The following is a 21,417-nucleotide window of genomic DNA, read 5'->3' as shown; positions in this document are numbered from 1 at the left end:
TACACATTTATCTGAAACTGAATTGGAACCGAGATTTTGGTTCCCTTTTCATTGGAACTAACTAGAGTCGGGTTCAAAATTGAATCCAACCAATTTATTTTGTCATTTTTTATATACATGATTTAAGGTTTCTTTTATTTTAAAATTTAAACGTATCTAGAAATTTTTTCAATTTTTTTGTGAGTTTCATACTTAGTATGAGCATTAAATTCTTCAGTGGCCACCCATGAGGGCGCAACCTCACTTGCCTGGTGCGTGTGATGTATGGGCATTGCATGTGCCTCAAGCCTAGTCTTGTCCTAAATACGAGCTTGGTCTGCTGTCTATAAGATACCCGATTATATATATATATCTTCAATTTTTTCATACAAATTAAGTATTGGAGCTTAGAATGTACCATCTCTTTCAAAAGTTCGATGAATTTTAAAATTTGAATATATATATATATATTCTTAGTGGAGCAAATTATAACTAAATTGATATTTTATAAATAATATGTGTGATTTTTTTTTAAGGAATTTTTTTTATATTTATTTTCATTCAATTCTTGAGTATGGGTGGTATTTTTTGGTGGTTCTGATTCGGATTCCATTTATTTTAGAGTTAGAATCGGAAAAATATAATGATTATGATTCTAAGTTCTTTAAGAACTAGGTCGGACCCATTGACACTCCTACTACGGACTTAATGGATAATAAAATTGGGCCAACAAAAATAATTGAATTAGGCAATTGTAAACTAAGGGTATGTTTGGTAACATTTCTGTAGTCTAAAATTCGAAGTTTGAAGTCTAGTTTTTTGTTTTTTTAAAATTTGGTTTTGTAAAAGTTGTTTATTTGTCATTTTTAAAAGCTTATGCTTATAAACATAATTTTAAAAATATGATGATCATTTTGACAATATTACTTTTTTGTAATTCTAATAAAGATATAGAGAGATCTTATTGTATTAAATTCGGAATTAAAAATATAGGATTTTCGATCACAAAACAAGAGAAAAGAGAGAGATTTTTACAATACTGTTGTAGAGGAATGAGAGGTAGAAAAGTTAAAGAATTTATATAACAAGGGATAAGTGGTAGAAATCGATATTTTGAGGAGGGTATTTTAGAAATAAAAAATAAATTCAGAATTCAAAATTTCATTCAGCGTCCTCCCATCGTTGAACCAAAACTTCTAATTTTAGTTTTTAATTTTGAAATCTGAATCGAAACAAACATCAATAGAACTCCTAAAATCTGAATTTTAAAGGAAGACCATCTCTGTTCAGACTTTATAAGTGTTAACAAACACAAACTAATTCTTAGTCCCATTGCCTAAACTTGGTCGAATATTTGTGATTAATTTTTTTTTTTTTTTTAATTTAAATTTAAAATGTTTGTGATACAACGAACTTTTGTGATTGTTTAATTACACCACAATTAAAACAACAATTATTTTTAAAATACACATCCACATATTTATTTATTTTTTCAATAATTTCAAGTTTTTCATTAATGTTGAAATCGGTTTGTCCGCTTTGAGAGGATATTCAAGTCGTTTGAGTCAGAACCCAAAAACCAATTGATAAACCCAGGATAGAGAGAGAGAGAGAGAGAGAGAGAGAGAGAGAGAGAAGTGGAACCAATGGAGGGGGCCCTAGCAGAACTGGAGAAGCTTCAAATCCAAATCCTTCAACGAATAACAGAAGCAGAGCTTTCTCATTTACCCAAACAATTCTCAACCGTTCTTTCCATCTCACCACACGAAGATGACTCCAGCGTAAGCACCACCGAATCACACCTCTCTTCCATACTTCGCGCCAATGGTGTTCGAGAGTTCTCATTCAAGAGAGTACCTTTACCTTTCGACTACTACGATCGATTCTCTCGAGGCCAGAAGAGAAATTCTGGATGCCGCTTCGATCGATCATCTCTGCAAGAGCATCTATGGGACTCTTTAATTGTCTCCAAATCTTGTAAATTTAGATTCCTAATCGCTTTGTTCTTCTTGCTTCGAATTTCAATTTGGAGGAATTTAGTTAGCTTTTACGTGACCTAGATCTTTCATCTTTATAAGATCAAGGCCTCTTCAAACCTACAAATTTGATCTTCATCTTTAAACATTGTGTGTTTTGGCCAAATTTACTTAAATGTTAAATTTGGATCATTGTCGATGGTTTTTAATTTCTTCTTTTACCATGGAGAACTCTTAGTAGTCTCTAAACAATGTAGAAAGTGGTGCGGGTTTGCTTCGAGTATCTTTTGGTACTATAATAGAGCGACCTTTCTTCTATTTCGTCCCTTTGAATATGGTTTTATTATTTTATATGTTAATATAATAAATCAAGGAAATAGCTTAATTTTGATAATGCTGGAAAGCTTGTTCAATTGGCTATGAGCCTCAAGATTACATACTTTTGAGATAATTAGAGTTAGCTATGGCCAAAATGCAAACTAGGTTAGAACTATGACTGGTTACTAGTTGATTTGTTTATTTCTTATAAGTGTCTCGATAGTGTGCTGTTTGGTTCGGACCAAGATGGATTAGATCAAACATTCCTTCATTAATTTCATATTTCTCTTACCTTTTGTCTACAATTGAGGGTAGCCTTACTTTTGCTTGGTTGTCATCTCGCTGGCCTTACTTTTCTATTAATGAATCTTTGCTTTAAAAGGAACATAGAGGGTAGCCTTACCCTAATTTACATCCAACTAAGCACCCCTCTCTTAATCTACATAACTATTCCTTGCCCTTCTTCTCTTCATTTTTTCTACAGTACAACAGAAGAATAGAAGAAAACTAAGACAAACGATAGATGGGAGTAGAAATGAGTTAAATAATGAAGCTGAAGTAGAAAGCTGAAAAAAGTCTCCAAATCTTGTAAATTTAGATTCCTAATCGCTTTGTTCTTCTTGCTTCGAATTTCAATTTTGGAGGAATTTAGTTAGCTTTACGTGACCTAGATCTTTCATCTTTATAAGATCAAGGCCTCTTCAAACCTACAAATTTGATCTTCAATCTTTAAACATTGTGTTTTTGGCAAAATTTACTTAAATGTTAATTTGGATCATTGTCGATGGTTTAATTTCTTCTTTTACCATGGAGAACTCTTAGTAGTCTCTAAAACAATGTAGAAAGTGGTGCGGTTTTGCTTCGAGTATCTTTGGTACTATAATAGAGCGACCTTTCTTTCTATTTCGTCCCTTTGAATATGGTTTTATATTTTATATGTTAATATAATAAATCAAGGAAATAGCTTAATTTTGATAATGCTGGAAAGCTTGTTCAATTGGCTATGAGCCTCAAGATTACATACTTTTGAGATAATTAGAGTTAGCTATGGCCAAAATGCAAACTAGGTTTAGAACTATGACTGGTTACTAGTTGATTTATTTATTTCTTATAAGTGTTCGATATGTTGGTTTGGTTCGGACCAAGATGGATTTAGATCAAACCATTCCTTCATCTAATTTTCATATTTCTCTTACCTTTTTGTCTACAATTGAGAGTAGCCTTACTTTGCTTGGTTTGGTCATCTCGGCTGGCCTACTTTTCTATTAATGAATCTTTGCTTATAAAAGGAAAATAGAGGGTAGCCTTACCCTAATTTTACATCCAACTAAGCACCCTCCTCTTAAATCTACATAACTATTCCTTGCCCTTCTTCTCTTCATCTTTTTTTCTACAGTAACAGAAGCAATAGAAGAAAACTAAGACAAACGATAGATGGGAGTAGAAATGAGTTAAATAATGAAGCTGAAGTAGAAAGCTGAAAAAAGCGAAAAAAAAAAAAAAATTTAAGCCAAGGATGGCGGGACTATCTCGAACCCATTGAAGTTGAAGTGGAGGTGGGAGACAAAAGAAGAAGCAAAAGTGATTCAGGGCGGGTGGGAGAAGAGGAAATATGGAGTAGGGAATCTGTTTTGGGATTGAGTTAAAGGTTGAGGTTTGTAGGTTAAGGACTAAGGGTTAAGAGAAAGCGGTTTATATGGTAAAAGATTTATGATGGATAAAACAAAACAAATATGTTTGAGGGTTTTCAAGAATTCAATAGAACTAGAAAAAGAAAAGAAAAGCAAGAAAAGAAAAACCTTCCTCCCCTTTATGGAGATCTTGCAAAATATTGCCATGGGTCCTCCTTGTACCAAAAATGTTGACCTTCCAAAACCAAATACAAAAATTATTTGATATCATACAAAGAGTTTTAAGGACCCAAGCATTTTTATTTATGTATGGTAATACTTGATTTTACAAAGTTTTCCCTAAATGACATTTCATTTTACCAAATCGAAATGAGACATACTTTGAAGTATCATAAGACGTTTTTTTTTCTTTCGGTACATGTGTAGATGTGTTGTGTCATATTGAGGAGTGTTCAAGAGCCAATAAGTGCCGGCACAAAATAATCCCCGAAGTAGAAGTGCCAAGGTAACATTCTAGTAAGGTCAAAATTGAAAGCATTTTTTCCAATTTTCTGTGAAAAGGGTCTTCCCTAATTCTCTTTTTTATCCCATTGGTTGGAATCAGGTTTTATAGGAGGGGAACTAGGTCTTCAAAGACTTAGTAAGTGGATCGGGGTAGACATGATGAAGCTTTTCCGGACATTACTATTGAGTGTTGTGTTATCCACCTTCTCTCCTGAGTATCACGTGCTCACGTATCGTACCCAGTTCGACCCGTGGTCCTCTTATATTCATAGTTGCTCTTTCCCCATTGGATCGGTCTTTTGGGGTAAATGGTTTGTCAACATGGTATCAAAGCACTAGGTTCATGTAGGTCACAAGTGTGAGTCTCCTCGAGGGAGTTTTCCACCCTTATGGGTGAGGGGGAGCGTTGAGTGTTGTGTTATCTGCCTCCGCTCCCCGGTGTCTCGTGCTCACGTATGGCGTATCGTGACCTCTTATATTCATAGTTGAGCCTTCCCCATTAGATCGTCCTTTTGGGGTAAATGGTTTGTCAACAATTACTTAATAACAAAAACTTTTTATGTAAGGATTGGATTATTGCTTTCTACATAAGCCATTGTGACATTTGGACCATAAACCTTTTATCAGCTCATAAATGGTCTAGAGAGCAATGATTGAATTCATACCTGGTCAAGAAATCAAACTGTTACTTGGTAAGTAATGGAGAAAAAACTAGATTTTGTTGGAACCATGGATAGATAGTCATCTCTTGTTGACAAGTTTGGATATTGAGTGTTTCTCCTATTGGAGACAACCAACATGCCTTAGTAGCTCACTAGTCTTAATCCCTAGAATCTTTCGCCAACCTATACAGGGAGAATGACTAATTTATGGTTACCTCCTCACAAAGCTTTGGGGTTAGCTAAAAGAATCTTGTTATGCCATTCGACTTTACCCCGAGGCAGATCCTCTGTTATTAAAAGTGTGTTTATATGTGCTTTTACCATTACCACCTACTCTTTTGGATCTTCCTGTTGTTTTTGAACCTTGAACTTGAACACTTCTTCTAATTGGAGCTCAATCGTCCTTCGGTGGTGAATATGCCTAAACCACCTTAGTTGTTGTTCTCTTAGTTTAAATTACAAATTAAATTATTACTATACAATAATAAAAGTAAAAACCTTTAATTACCATTTACAAATAATATCTTAAATTAAAAGTTTGAATTATACATACATATACTTAATTATATGTTGTTGAAGAAATATCAAATATGCATTTGTTCCCTTACTGGTTTCTTTTTTCTATATTTTTTTAATATAGAAAAAAAAAAAAATACTAATTTAATAAAATAACTTTTATTACAAAATTTATAATATAAGGATTAGGATCTGTATACACATAAAGCTACAACATGTTTTGTCTTATATGGGCAAAAAGGTTTGGATTGGGCTGATTTTTTGTGAGGATGATCTCTATGGTGAGGGAATCATCCTTGCAAAAAAATCAGCCCATTCCAAAACTTCTAACCCATCAAAAGTGGTTTACAAAAAATGGACGGTCCAGAAGTCAACTTGTAAACATGGGGCTAGAAGTTTCAGAATGGGCTGATTTTTGGTGAGGATGATCTCCTCACCATAGAGATCATCCTCACTAAAATCAGCCCATTCTGAACCTTTGTAGCTTTATGAGTAGCTTTATGTGTATATGGATCCTGACCCATAATATAAATATACTGAACTATTGCTATTCCTATATGCTGGTTATTGAATTTTGACATATTTACATGATATAGACTAAAATATTCCATGGAAATTACTGTTCATTTCACAACATGTTTTGCAAATAGTAAGTTTCGATAGAGCTATTCAAATTTCAAGTATCAAAATGCCAGATTTCAATGGAAATATTTCGATAACACTAAAATTCAATCGAAATATTTTTTTATTATTGACAAAATTTATAAAAATACAAACTCCTTGTAAAAAAAAAAAGGATATTATAAGGTACATACACTATTCATCCATTAGTAGATGTCCATATATCATATTATTTGGATATATTTTAAACATATTGTCAAGTTATATAAAACATGCACAAACGGTCGACCGTAATATGAGTGTAGTGCTTAATAATTTGCTAATTTAAGCATTTTTTTTTTTACATATTATGATGTGTAGTTAATTTGTCATTTTTGTTCTCATTTTCATGTAGAATATACTTGTTTTTGTCTGTCGGATTCACAAATACTTTGCCAACATATACCAAGACATTATTAATCTTCATTTCCACATCCATGTGGTTGTCTATGTAGAAATGATTTATGGGTGTGTTTTCATGTTCATTTTATCATTTCCTATAGCACGAATGAAAATCTCCTCAACATTTCCTTATTTTCAATGGTTATCAAAAAGAAAAAAAAAAAAAGTCCATAATTTCAATGACTACGACTATGGTGTACTAATTTCCACACTGATCGAAATATTTCCATTCCAAACTTATCGAACTGAAATTTATTATAATTTACACAATATATCTACTGCAAATTCCTTAATTTTTATACATGGTTTATAATTATTAAGTACTTTTGTGTTAAATGTATTAAATTTGAAAAATATTTTTTTCCAAGAAAATCTAGTCTGACCAATTTTTTTTTTTGTTTTGATAAGTAAGAGAGCTGTAGATAAAATAAATCACATCATACTAAAACATAGATGCTTAGGGGGACAATTAAAATGTTTTTGAAAAATTGACCCTGAAAATATGAGGATCTTTATATAAATCTAGTATAAATTATATTATAGGTCCATCCATATATTCCGTTTGAGTGATCATGTGATACATTGATCAACATCCAAAGAATGATCAACTGAAGGAATGAGTTGCAGGGTGGATCATAAACCCTCCCTTTGAGTGCAGCAGGTTGTTTTTCACCCCCTTAATCGGGGGCCTATCCTATGCTTACAGTAATTTTGTTTTGGTCTCTGGTAACTCAAACAAGACTTACTTATGAGGGAAAAAGAAGGAAAGAAATAAAGTAAAAGGAAAAAAGAGAGGCAAAACTAAGAAAAGAAGAAATAACTAAAGGCGACTGATCATTTTAGGAGAAGTTGGCTTTTCGTGATTAGAGGAGGAAATGGAAGTTTTTATGAGCAATCACCATGGCATTAAATATATGGTTCAGTTGACATGCAGTAAACATGCCCTGTAATATCGCTTTCATCATATACCAAGATGTGTTGAAATAAACTGAAGTAATGGGAAATTTTTTGCTATTCTATGTTCTCAATATATTTCATGTTGGTTTCGATTGGAACTGAAAATTTCAACCGAAATGGTCAATTTTTGAAACCGTGATCCCAGCTTATGAATTAATTAGATGAATACGTTATCCTATATTCTCTTTGCATTCTTTTAAGCTTTTATTTTTCTCTTTTCGTCTTAGTTCTTGGGCTCTTTTAGTAGCAGTAAGCGTTGTTTTTTATTTTGGGCTCAGGTAAACACACAAGCCCAGGCCAATGTTACTGATTGTAGTGATCGCAATAATTCAAAGTATTATGTTGTTGTCGTTCAGGTACTTCGTTCAACATTCATCCACCTTTTCAATTTTACCTACTGCCCTACACTGTCTAATCTTTTATTTATTTTTATTGCAGTATACTGCTCGATTCAATGCTGAAACTGTGAAAAACTTTCTGTATTCACTCAATGAAGGAAAGATACCAAAGAAGAAATTCAATTGTAAGTTGAATTTTCCTGTGAAAGCGTATAAGAATGATAAACACAACTTCCATGAAACTTCCAAAGATAAGAGTTTCTTGTATTTGGAAATTGGAAATGCCAATGGGATGCCTAGCAATTTATTGAATCATTAGGAGATGCTGAACTATGCCTATTTGTGGTACAATATTGATGTCTTTATTTCATATGTGCTTTGTTAAGCTCTATCTTAGAGGTGGTGATGTATACCATTCTTATTAGTGGCCTAATATGTTTGGACTAACGCTTCATCCATGCCATATTTAGAGCAGCAGTAGGATTCTTGGACTTTGTTTTTCTCTTAGAAATATAAACCTTTTTTTCCATGAAACTTCCAAAGATAAGAGTTTCTTGTATTTGGAAATTGGAAATGCCAATGGGATGCCTAGCAATTTATTGAATCATTAGGAGATGCTGAACTATGCCTATTTGTGGTACAATATTGATGTCTTTATTTCATATGTGCTTTGTTAAGCTCTATCTTAGAGGTGATGTATACCATTCTTATTAGTGGCCTAATATGTTTGGACTAACGCTTCATCCATGCCATATTTAGAGCAGTAAGGATTCTTGGACTTTGTTTTTCTCTTAGAAATATAAACCTTTTTTTGTCAGCAACTCTCAAAAAAGTATTATTTCAGAGAAGAAAATTAATTTATTTCACATTTCTAGTTACTTTTTCTACATTTATTTTTAGAAAATAAACAATTTTGACACATGTTTCAGAAACAAATGTGGTGAACATAGTTTCTGGAAAAATGCTTGTAATTACCTCAATTTTATGAATATGGTGAACAAAAGGTTTTCCTTGGCCGCCCATTGCTGGTGTGTGCTTCAAATGTGAGACTCCTTTGATTGATTGGAACTTCAAAGGCACAAAAATCATGATATTACTGCGACTCAATTGATCTGATTTTCAAGGGCTTTACGACTCATTACACCTACCCTTTTGATAGCAGATCATCAAGTAATTTGCTGAATGTTTTCTCCTGTTTCTCCTTAAATTCATACCTCTCTAGTCTGTTTTCATCCTGATCAACAGCCACTTTATGAAATAATTTCGGATATATTATAAATCATTTTTAACCTAATAAATCGTAGGCCTTTTTTCTCCAGTCCAAGTAATCCTTAAACCTGCACCCTAAAATCCTTGATTGAACCCGTTTAAGTCATGATTCAAACCTTCTTAAAACCAATAACTCTGTTGTCCATCAAGTTTGATATCAAAGCAAGCTTGAAATGGACTGGATTTTTATTGGACCACATAATCAGGTTCACAGCACCCTTGTACTTTTAATCGTTGTATTGTATCTGAGCTAGTTGTACCACATCAATTTGGTATTAGAGCGAATCCTGGAATCTTCTCAATTGTGGAATAATGGGTAAGAATGAAGATTTTGTGGCATTGGTATCTCATGTGGATAATTTGGAAGTCTCTATTAAAGAGAGGACATAACGTTTAGAATAGTTGATGGACAAACAATGTTAGGAATTGAGGACCCAATAGAATGTCTTTATTTTTTATTATGGAAAAGAAGGTATACAAATTCTGGCTTCTTCGGAAGGAAAATCAGAGGTGAACATCTCTCACAAATTTTCGATGACTCAAAGATACGTTCTTGAAAGTCAAGAATTTTAACAATACTTTATTTTTGAAGCCCTTAAAGTCAGAGGATGATCAAGCTGTCATGATGAAATCAGAAAATGTAGATACACTTCGCTACGGCTTCACCATAATTAACTTCATCAAAGGGACAAAAGTTCAAGAAAGAAGGTGATGCCGCAATAAGTAAAGTGCCTAAAAGCGAGGATGAGTTTCTTAGAAAGGTTTAATGCAAGAGCTGTGTGCACAAATTAGAGTTGTCAATCATATTTACATGTTCACAATAATGCCAATATACTCGCTTATGACATCTTTTTTTCCATAAATATCAACCAAATTAAAATTCTAGCGACTAGTTTGTCTATCGTTTGGTTTTTCTGTGTCAATGAAGACCATGTGTAGACTGTAGATTCTATGGAGAATCATATTTACATGTTTTCATAATCATAAATTAATTGTAACTTTTCAGACAATTGGAGAATTTTGTTGCTATGCTCCCATCAATAGTGCTCCAACATTATAATTTTATCACTAAAGCTTGTTTCATAACAATTTGCAGATCCTTGTGATTATGTAACTACTGTCAGTTTAGAGGGGGAAATGGGTGTGGTGTGTGTAGATTAATAAGCACATGCATGTCGGCACCAGACATGAGCACGAGGTGTAGGACACCTGGACCCTGAAAACCTGATAACATATAAAAAAACAGCATTCATATAGATATAGAAGATGTTTAGTTTGATTAGACATACATTAGAATTTGTAAAATTATGAACTATCATGGAGGGTAATTATGATTTGTCCTGATAAGATTGCTGGTTTATGTCTGACATGTGAACAACACATTAAGATTTTATAGACTGGATGTTCCTCTTATATAACCTCTATCGATTCTTCTTAGAATTACTGTTTCATTATTTGTTTTCCCTGTTTTCCTGAGTTGACATTAAAAAAAACTACTATAATATGCCTGAGGCTTGTGGCCACTGAAATTTTCTGGAAATTGAAGACCAGAAATTTGTGGGTCCGATCTTATGGATTGATATGGACTTTCTTTTTCTGACTTGTGATGATGAACCGATCCAACTTAAGCTGCTATCTCTTGCCTTCTATTTTTGTTTACGAATCTTGTATGAGAACTTGAAGTATCTTCCGGTGCTTACGTCACCCTTTGCACTGTACTCGAACCTTGGAGATAACAATATTTGTAACTGTTAATACAGTGAGGCTTGCACCTGAGGAGGAGTCAGTGAAGTTGACTGGATATGAGCACAATGGAGTGACATGTATTGGCATGAAAACTGACATTCCGGTAATTAATATTTTCCTTTGGTGTACTTACTATTGAAAAAGATTAAAAAAAAAAAAATCAATTCTCATTTGGGTGATTATTTACGTTTAAAATTCTACTGTCTTTATGTTCTGTCTTATTCATTATTAATCACCACAAATGAATTCAGTTGATGTGACTGGTGGTTCTAATTTCAATAATAAAGGTGAATTTCAAGTAAAAACTAATTATCTGAAATGGTTAGACTCAATTATTTTGCTATGTCGCCATCGTTGTGAAAGGCACTAGTCATTCTAAAATTTTCTAAATGTTGAAACTTACAATGGCTTTCATGCTACGCACATGTAACTATCATGCATTCCAGACAATTGTAGCATCTCCTGCTTGATGAAGCACAGACACATAGGCCCCTATGTTTTATTGCCTGGATTGAATACTGATTCCTGTCTTTTCTTCAGCTAGTGGACCCAGTCTTCATTAATGAAAATATCCATTTGTGAAGGAAGGTTTAAATATTATACACATTTCACAGGGTCATGAATCCAATCCATTTGACCTAATAAATTGCATTTCTTCATAAAATATTTGTTTGACTTCTCTTAAATTGAAAGGTTAAGAAATCCCTGAAATTTGCCTTGTTTAAAAACATTTTGGACAGTATAAAATCTTTAAATAGAAATGATCTTAGAAATCTTCAAACAAAATAAGGTAGTATTAAATATCTTGTAATGGAGTAGTTAAATTCATCATCATCATCAAAGCCTACATTCATTTTTGTCTAAAGCTATGTCTTAGATTTCTTCAAAGTATGCAATCCACATTCTTTTAGGTCCCCTTTCACTCATTAAGAACCTTCAACTTTCATTTTCTTCTAGCTGGGATTGTTATTGATTTTCATTGACACGTATCTCTATGTTTATCCCTTATCCCATTGAACTTCTCTCTATATGTCCAATGAATTCTATAATGTAAGAAAACACAAAAGTATCATTTGTTACTTGAGCTTAGAAGCATCTTTGGGTAGACAAACTCATTGTACAACTGAGGATCTTTGAGGGGGTAGGGTGGAGGGGAAGGAGAAAGGAAGATTAGGCAAGGAAGTCTTAGCTTGATAAAGAAGTTCTTGAGCTCAAAGAACAATTGTCAATCAAAATTGCAATGGAAAGAACATCTTAATATTCAAATGGCAGCTTAACCAATCAGAGAAAAAGTATGTTCTTCCGGTTCTAATTTTGAGACATGAACGGTATTTAATTTTATTTTGTTTGAAAATAAAACCTCAGAGTATCCAGAATTACCGTACGTTTAAAAATAGAAGATACAATACCACCTTTGAGAGTGTAGATGCATGGGTATGATTATTGATTACTACTTTATGAATTTCAGCTAATTATTTGAAACAAAAATGGGTTTATTTCAGGTGATAATGGATGAAGCAATTGCAAAGCTTAATCCTGATTTCTTTTGGTTGGGAGGTGGAGAGATCGATCTCAAGCTGGGGATCAGGACCTCTCAATTCATCAATTTTGTTAGACCGTTTATTGTCAACTGTAGTAGCAACTGATAGCTACTAACATGACTGTCTAGTGGAGATAGGAAGTCTGCAATCTCAACAATTGGATCGATATCAAATCAAATTGGGTTTTCATGGGATCGTTGGTTCTGTTAGGGATTCGGGTTTGGGATTTGTCTTGTTTGGCATTTTAGTTTTGCCATTTCTTATGATTATTATAATTATGTTTTTTTTTTGTTTTTTTCTTTTTGTGATTCTGAAATTTTTGTTAAGTTATATGTTTCCACCTTACACATTTTTTCGGAGACATTCTTGTAGGCATCATCCCTTGTTGGGATTAATCTGGTGCCACGGAAAACGTTTTAGTTAAACCCTACATGCATCTGGTTAGTAAATGTTGTTGAAAAGAAAAATTAAGCTCTCAACAAGTAGGGCTGGCAATAGATTGGATCCAACTTGAAATCCTTTTCGAATCCAACAACTTAGGGCAAAGATCGAGGATTCAGGTTCAATAAGGATCCGCTTTGATAACCTAATGTATCGATATCGACCATGTCCCAATCAGAAAACAGTGCTATATGATGAAGTGTTGGAATTCTTATTTGGCCTTAAATTTTCTTTGACAGTAAGTGTTTGATCCAATTATTGATATTCAATGATAGTTTTGATTTGTTCTGGAACCGATCTGATTCTTATCTGAAAATTTCTATTACGGAAATATTCTGTAAATAAACCTTAATGGTAAGTATTCAATATTATCTTTTACAACAAAAAAATATCATATTATTTTTAAATTCCTCAATAAATGCCAATCGGTTTAAACAAATTGAAAGACTGTAACTAGAGACATGGAAGTTTGTTACAAGTGCAAGGTGAGAACTTACATTAATTCAAAGTAGAAAAAGCAGAATATCTTTCTTGATCGTGGTTGGCCATTAGGCTCTAAATTGGATATTGGATAGTTACAAAATAGAAGATTTGCTAAAAATGCAAAAAGTGAAGTAACCAACTAGCTAATGTTGGATGGTTTATAGAGTTTTAATTTCTGAAAATAACCAGTTGTTACAGTTGTAGAGAAGTAGAAACTTCTTGCAATAGAAGCATCTTTATCCATAATTTACAAATTATCCACACCAATCTAGTAATTGATAAGCATATCCCATGACTAGGTTCAACTCCCCTTGAACCCATCTTCAACTCCATTAGCCACTAATCCCTTGTTTGCTTAGAAAAAGAAAAAAAGAAAAAAGAGAGAGAAATGGTGCAGTTGTCTCCATCTTAGTTGACTTTAAAAAGCACATTATAATGTAAAAACAATTATAATAATGATTTTTTGAAAACCCCCCCCCCTCTTTCTCCCTCTCTGACATATGCCCCAGTATAGAATCGTAGATCATTTGACTCGGGATACATAGAATCATAAATACTTTTCTTGTATATCTCGAGGCAAATGATCTATGGTTCTGTGATGGGGGCACACGTAGATTATCACAACTCTAATTATGATAATAAGAGCCGTGCTAAACTTACTAAAAAAAACGAAAGAAAAAAAAAAAGAAAAAGACACTCAAATAGACTCAACCGATGTGGTTAGTAGTAGTAGTGATTAGTAAGCCTATTTTTTAATGAGATCAGTAACTTAGATGATGGTGGGAATTAAACCAAGGTCTATGGTATTGTCACCGAGAAGATCTTTCACATCCATGATCTTCACTTTAGAACTCTTGTGTAAACACAATCAAATACAAAGATGAAGAAAGGCAATATGTTTTACGAGATCATTTTCCTGAATGGACTACTACATCCTTAGGCTCAAGATGCAAACAAGAGAGCTAAAATCATGGAAACACTTAAGCAAGTGAGCAACAGCCTATATACTTAGGATATATTATATTTGAGGTTGGTAGTAGTAGATATATATATGAGTCCTTGAAGATTCTTACAAGGCTCTACTATCTTTGGTCTGTGTTTTTGAAATTTTGGGATGTTAAATGTAAGAATATAGGGAGAACAAGGGTTGTTCATGATCATCAGTTGTTAGAGGGAGGATGTATTTTGGTGGAATATAGTCAAAGTTGAATCCAGGATAATCTTCCTCATGAGCAATGCGCCGAGGAATCAAAACGTTGCCTGAATACGCTTCTTTAGAATCCTCAATATCATTCAAAAGAGCCTCGAAGTTACTTGGATCTTGAGAAGTTGCACCATTCAAACTCTTTCCAATCTTGTTTTCTTTATTTGAAGCTTTTTCTTGTTGTTGTTGTTGTTGTGGGAGTTTTTCTGATAAAAAAGGCTTCAGCTTCAACTGGAGTGAAGTCTTAGGGAGTAGTACCATTTTCTTTGCATCCTGAAGGGGACCCAGAGAAGATTTTAGAGTTCTTTTTTGGGATTTATTGGAATTATATTAAAAGACATAAAGGAATAAACAATCTGCATCAAATCTTGGTAGCTAGAAGAGTAACTTACTTGTGTACCAGGCTCCTTAACCATGATGCCTAGATGATGGCTGCTGCATGCATGAATTAATGAAAGAAAGAAGAGAAGGAGACGGAAGACATAGCTGACATGAGAGAGAGAGAGAGAGAGAGAGAGAGAGAGAGAGAAGAACTAAGTGGATGTCTATATATTGGAACTCGTCGTCGAGTCAACTCGATTTGATTGAAAATTGAGTTGATTTGGTACTGAAACTCGTTTTAACTAACTCGTTGTTGACTAGGAAACTCGGAGATTCGGATTAAGAAATGAGCCGAATTATTGGTTATATTTAGTCGTGATTTTCTGAATTGAAAATTTTCACTCGATCTGTACGTGGCTGCCGTGGTAAGGGCACAGAACCATAGATCTTTTTCTTCAGGATATATACACATGGACAAAAACCATTACAGGACTACCCATTTAGTAGTACATCCATAGGTTTTTGTCAATCCTGGAATTGTTGGAAAATTGAATCTTTGAGCACAAACAACATGATAAAATCAAATCTTTGGACTACTAGGCCTATCAGATATCCCTTTTATCCCACTTGGCCAATCAGACCTAGGCCCCCAGAATTGATTAACCAGAAATTAATTCTCTAACCCAAGCCCTCAATTCTTATTAAAAAATAAAAAATAAATTCAACCTGGGATCCAAATTCTCCCAAAAACACAAAATACATATTTTGTTTTGATGTTATTTGTTGTTATGTAAATGTGTGTTGTTTGAATGTTTAGATGCCATAGATTAACCCCAAGGGGTTGGCCTAGTGGCAAGCCGAGCCTTGATAAGCTCCTCAAGAAGGGTAGGTCAAGCGTTTGAAGCCCCACAAATCAACCGAATGGTGGGGTTACCCACTATAAGCAAAAAAGATCGAATAGATCATTTGGACATTTCCCTTTGAGTAGTCCTCACTCACTCGTAACTCTTGAACATACCAGTTGGATGCATTGTACTTAACTCCTTCGGTATCTTAGGTATTGCATTTGCATCATTTTACGACCTAAAACAAAATACCATGGTGGTTCAATCAACTAAAAAGCATAAGACCTAACCATGTGCAATATATACCAATTCCAGACCAGTCCCAAAGGTATATTAACTGCGAAAAGACACTTCATGAATCGATTGGTCTCATGTCCATACAAAATTCGATCAATTTGTGCAGGAATTTTGGAGGAAATAGTATAGAAACTTTTGTTTTTCCTCCGCTATTTTTGGATTGGTGCAAACTACTAAATTTGGACATGGGAGTTTTATGATTGGAATGTATCAACCATTAGGTCTGAACCAATCCATCTAGATTTGTGTACCAAGGACTTGTAGAGTTGGGTATCATCAAGGTTTTTTTTCATAGTAAGAAAACCTTTCTGGGAAGAGTAACGATCCAGAAAGGCGTCCCATTCCTATAACAGCATTAGTTGTCTATGTGGCACATTTTGATTGGAGCTTATTACAGCATTGTCACTGTGGCACATTTTTATTGGAGTTCAAAAACGGACTGCAGCTGGATTAAGAGCCCTAGGTGTTTTAAACTCCAACAAATGCGTTCCATGTAGACACCTTACCTCGTATCGCCTCATAGACTGTTTGGGAACAACCTACATATCAAAGCTTCATTCCCTTCCCATAGTGCTTTGTCTTGACAAATAGTACAACGAGTGTTCCGTTAGATGAGCATTTGTCCATCAAAAATATATTGGCTTAATTCTCCTGAATCTGTGAAAACTATGTTTTCCTTTTCAAATACATCCCCTTTGCCTTCTTATCCCAAACACACACACAAAGAAGAAAGGACTAGACATTTTTATAACAGCTCTAATTAAATTATCAGCTGCAATGAGAATTTGAATTCTCTAGAGCAAGATCTCGGATGGATGTGTCTTCTCATTTTTTTTCCCTATCAAGGGAAAGCATTTATGTACCACCTTCAATAATAAATTTCAAATGGAGAACAAAAAGAACCATTGAAGAGCCCATAGATTAAAGGCAAAATGCATTATTCAAGGCATGAAGCAAAAGATTGTAACATGGTACTGAAGCGATGAAGCTATATACATAATGTCTATACAAATTACCACAGCTATGATGTCTTCTTATATGTACTAGTGCACGGTATTGGAATTTTTTACTTTTCTAACACTGACAAGAATGGTGATGAAGATGGTAAACAGAATGATGACAGAAAACGAGATGACAGTGTTGTAATTGGGCTGTGTAAGAATCTAAAACCCAAAGGTGTTCTCCCCACTGTAAGTAACATAGAGGAACCCATCCTCATCCTTCTTCTCATCGTATATCGTAGACATTATTGCTCCTGAAACAACCAAACCCCAAAAAAACAGCCGTGAACAACAGCTTTGTCATCAAAACCGAAACTTGACTTATAAAAGAATAAGAACCACCCCCTGTAATGTTTGAGGCTGTCAAGAAAAGTGAGGACCCTAAATTTCCAAGAAAATTACCTGTAGGTGGGAGCACGCTATCTACAAATATGAAAATTGCTTTTTCTGCACTCAATTTGATTCTCTTACGGATTACGTAGACGAATTGTCCCACAGTCAGGTCAGCAGGAACTAGGTACCTGTAATTTTCATATTCAAGGTCGTAAAAACAATCGGACCATGTCATTTAGGGGAGAACTTGGTCCGGTACAAACTGAGAACCAAATTAAACCGATGGTTTGGGGCTGCAAACAAGTTGCGGTTCAATTCTGGGTTAAGAACCAAACAGAGAACCAAAATCTTATATAATAAATAAATATATATATTAATTTATTAAGAATTATTTAGGAGTTAGGACATAAATTAATGACTTTTTTATGGATATCCTAGTAACGTATTATATGAAATTTCATTTTTATTATTTAATTATTTATTTTTCATTGAAAACATGTCGCTTCCAAGGAAGTTCATAGGATATTGGCAACCCATAGAACCAAACACCAACCTTGGTTTGGTTTGGTTCAGTTCTAATGGAAATTTGGTTCGGTTTTGGTTCTTATTTAGTGGAACAGACCTATATCAGTTCTGTTCCAAGTTGCACCCTAATGTCATGGCCTTGGTACTAAGATTATTGCAGCACACCTTTTTCCAGGTGGGTAAAGGGAAATGGAGTGTCATTTTCCAGTACTAAATAAAACAAATATTCCAATAAATTCTATAACATGAGATGGAGAGGAATTAAAAAATGAAGAGGCAGAGCCATTAATCCCTTACTTTTTCTTATCAATGTTTGGTATGTCACTTCTCTCCGCTCTCTCCACGATTACCTTTAAAACATAAAAGTCAGTCAGTGTTCATATAAGCAAGAAAAGGACTCCAGCAGACCTGAAACCCTTTAGATGCATTGCATGGATAATACGTGACAGCTTAAGCAGAATTTAATGGCAGAAAGAAGTGCAGGTCTTGCTCATGAAAAATATAAAAGGAGTGGTTTCAATCAGACCTATGTACGTAAAAGGAAGAAGCTTCTTTACCCAATATATTCAGTGATAAATTGAAATGAACATCGGTTTTAGAACCTTTTACTCACAAAAAATGTAGGGATTCCTCAGACCATTAAGACATGGCAGATCACTACTGGAACAAATTCTTTGATTGGCTAAACTTGACAGCATAATAAGTTTTTTTTTTTTTTTTGTGTGTTGGGGGGGGGAGCTTCTCTTTGCAACTAATCAGTGTCACATTTCAAAACGTTGGGAACAGAAAATCGTACAAAAGCTCAACATAGCAAAATAACTCAAATCAAGTACAGAAGTTGCACATTCACATATATATAATCACTTTCAGATCCTCGGCCTGGATATATGATGCCACATTACCAAAACCTCTTATAGAGTACATTCATGAGTTGGTTCGAAATCCATTTTCTTGAATGATGCATGCAAACTTTTATTAATGAAAGATTTAAGCTCGATTTTCATCACATGTGGAAACGGAGGAAAGGGCCAGTTAGGATGAAAAGTACACCATTCTCTTTTACACTTTCCTGATTGGTAGATACTTACATAAAGTTAGAATTTATTCGTCATAACTCCAGAAATAAAGGTCATTGAGATATGCTCAGTGAACCCAACATAAATTGAACTCCTAAGAGTGGAATCAAATCACGAATATTGAAATGAACTTTTAAGATTTCTCAAATCTCAACCAAACCTATTATGATTAGGAACTTAACGCTTTTTAAGCCTCAGTCTACAAAAGTTCATTAGAGCATTTGGAAAGATCACAATAGAGGAATCTTTGAATGGTAGGAGGAGGATTTGGGTGGCATCATATTGAGTAGAAAAGCTAAGTTCGTTTGGTCAAATCTTTGGAAGGATTTTAGGTGTTCTTTGAGGATTTTGTCCTTAGGTGACGTTTGGTGTTACTAAGGGATCGGCCTCCTTGTGCTTTTTGGAGATCCCCTTAAAATCCTTGCTTTTCTTTCTTTCTTTTCTCGTTTTGATCTCAGATTAAATTCATACCCATCGACAAAAAAAAAATAAGGATTTTCACATGTAAGAAAAGAATCAAGAGTGAGACCGAATCTCACCGGAATCCTGTCAGGGTATTTCTCCCTAATCCTTGCAGCCTCGGCCCTCCTCTTCTCTGAAGACAAAATATCCAATTGACTAACACAATCAAGAGAAGATCATTGTTGAAGGATTTAAGAAATCAAAAAGACTAAAAGATAGGTATCGGACATTTGACCCAACTAAAACATCAGTACATACCAAGGTCATGCTCTCGTTTGAAGTAACTTTTAGTCATTTTCACAGGAAACTACTGCAAAAAAAAAAAAATTCAAATATCTAATGGAAGATTGGACATTTTCAGTGATTAAGAACACGATCAACCAAATAGAAAAATGCAAAAACATAAAATCAAAATAACCCTCAGCCTAATTTTGCACCTTCAAACAAGCACAATCTTCATAAATGAATAACAAGATCAGATTCAAACAGAGCCTTAAACTTTAAAAAACATGCATACAATAAGATCACTTTATAATAATAATAAAAAGGTAAATCATGCGAAGTTCAATAATAAAACCCTAAAATTATAAAGAAACCTCTTTCTAAACATAAAAAACATACCAAAAGGGGGGAAAATTAACTAGCAGAAAATATTCTCTAGAACAATCCACGACCTGAACTAAAGGTTAAATAAGGAAAAAAGTAGCAAATCATGTGAAATTCAATAATTAAACCCTAAAATTCTAAGCAAACCATCTTTCTAAACATAAAAAAAAAATGCAAACAAGATAAACAAATTGAAACTAACAGTAAATATTTTCAAGAACAATCGACGATCAGAACTCAAAATTAAACAAGAAACAAATATATATATATAGATAACAAGATAAAGATTATTGATTAAATTCTAAACAACCCATCTTTCTAAACATAAAAATACACAAAATAAGCCAAAAAAATCGAATCCACCAGCAAAGAATTTCAAGAACTATACACGATCAAAACACAAAATACTAAAAAAAAAAAAAAAAATTACAGAAAGAAAAATCTCTTGATCACAAAAAAACTATATAACTATCGATTAATTAAGCAAACCCTAACTTTTTCCGGAGAAGAATCGAAGTAGACTGAACTACCAGTAATGATTTTCAAGAACTACACACGATCAAAACTCAAATTACTAAAACTACCAAAAAAAATACAGAAAGAAACAGCCCTTGATCACAAAAAAAAAAGCTATTTAACCATCGAGTAATTGATCAAAGCCTAACCTTGTTTTCGGAAGAATTGAAGCAAAATTGAACAAAAAAAAAACAGCACCTTTTGACGCTTTTATAGTTTTATTATTATTAGCTTTTGAGTTCTCGCTTTGGCCGTCTCTTATAACTACAAAGTCTTATCTCTGTTTACGTTTCTCAACCAGCCTAGTCATTTTTTCCTTTTTCTGACGGATTTACCCTTCATAAAGTAGGTTTTATCTATATGTTTTATAAGGTGATACTTTCAAAATCATTTTATTATTATGGACCATGAGATTTATATAATGGGCTTATAAGTAATAAATAAATTTCGATATCCATATTAAATTTGTGTTGGCAGCTTCTCTAAGAATTTGGTCACATATTTGTTAATTAATTTGTAGTTTTTACCTGCTTTTTTTCTTGGAGAAAAAGTTTGGAAAATAATTTTTTATTTTTATTTTTTTAAAGATTCTATTAGTTGAAGGTGTTGACTAGCCATTGAATGGATTGATGATTTTGTGATCTAGGTTTTTATTTGGGATGATGGACACCATGGGTTAACTATACAGCATATTTATAATTGTATTAATTATTAATTTTGACTTTTATAAATTTGACGATAGTGAGAAGATTACCAAAATAATTGACTACTGAGCCATATGAGGTAGAAACTCTCGAGTATGATTCTA

General features: G+C 33.6%; 2 protein-coding genes across 3 annotated transcripts; one reads left to right on the top strand and one right to left on the bottom strand.

The window, feature by feature from the left end:
* The first annotated feature begins 7,644 nt into the window (after positions 1-7,644).
* Positions 7,645-12,784, top strand: LOC147381974 (uncharacterized). Its single transcript, XM_086429732.1, has 5 exons — positions 7,645-7,686; positions 7,884-7,961; positions 8,044-8,128; positions 10,973-11,061; positions 12,461-12,784. The coding sequence occupies exons 1-5, from the start codon at positions 7,645-7,647 to the stop codon at positions 12,602-12,604; spliced, it is 438 nt and encodes a 145-aa protein (XP_086285858.1). The 3' UTR covers positions 12,605-12,784.
* Positions 12,785-16,995: 4,211 nt separating this feature from the next.
* Positions 16,996-20,898, bottom strand: LOC147381973 (autophagy-related protein 8f). Of its 2 annotated transcripts, none has more exons than XM_086429714.1 (6): positions 20,759-20,898; positions 19,746-19,797; positions 19,565-19,620; positions 18,247-18,299; positions 17,494-17,612; positions 16,996-17,345 (listed from the first exon to the last, which is right to left on the bottom strand). In XM_086429714.1, the coding sequence occupies exons 2-6, from the start codon at positions 19,780-19,782 to the stop codon at positions 17,254-17,256; spliced, it is 357 nt and encodes a 118-aa protein (XP_086285840.1). In that variant the 5' UTR covers positions 19,783-19,797; positions 20,759-20,898; the 3' UTR covers positions 16,996-17,253. The 2 variants fall into 2 exon arrangements, with proteins under 2 accessions (XP_086285840.1, XP_086285841.1); XM_086429715.1 differs by having other exon boundaries at positions 19,746-19,794; positions 20,759-20,808.
* Between the last annotated feature and the right edge of the window lie 519 nt (positions 20,899-21,417).

The sequence above is a fragment of the Akebia trifoliata genome, unplaced genomic scaffold (genome assembly GCF_017979445.1).
Source record: "Akebia trifoliata isolate Shusen 1 unplaced genomic scaffold, ASM1797944v1 Contig00095_ERROPOS300000, whole genome shotgun sequence".
Taxonomy (NCBI): domain Eukaryota; kingdom Viridiplantae; phylum Streptophyta; class Magnoliopsida; order Ranunculales; family Lardizabalaceae; genus Akebia; species Akebia trifoliata.
Note: the sequence above shows the minus strand (reverse complement) of the source record. Positions and strands in the feature narration are given on the sequence as shown.

What these genes read in the sequence shown, in the direction of transcription:
- LOC147381974 (XM_086429732.1), top strand. Translation starts at nt 7,645, where the DNA reads ATGGGAAATTTTTTGCTATTCTATGTTCTCAATATATTTCAT. An exon ending in ATGTTCTCAATATATTTCAT is followed by an intron (nt 7,687 to 7,883) that starts GTTGGTTTCGAT and finishes TTTTGGGCTCAG; the next exon opens with GTAAACACACAAGCCCAGGC. An exon ending in GCATGAAAACTGACATTCCG is followed by an intron (nt 11,062 to 12,460) that starts GTAATTAATATT and finishes GGTTTATTTCAG; the next exon opens with GTGATAATGGATGAAGCAAT.
- LOC147381973 (XM_086429714.1), bottom strand. Translation starts at nt 19,782, where the DNA reads ATGACTAAAAGTTACTTCAAACGAGAGCATGACCTTG. An exon ending in AATACCCTGACAGGATTCCG is followed by an intron (nt 18,300 to 19,564) that starts GTGAGATTCGGT and finishes TATGTTTTAAAG; the next exon opens with GTAATCGTGGAGAGAGCGGA. An exon ending in TAGCGTGCTCCCACCTACAG is followed by an intron (nt 17,346 to 17,493) that starts GTAATTTTCTTG and finishes TGGTTGTTTCAG; the next exon opens with GAGCAATAATGTCTACGATA.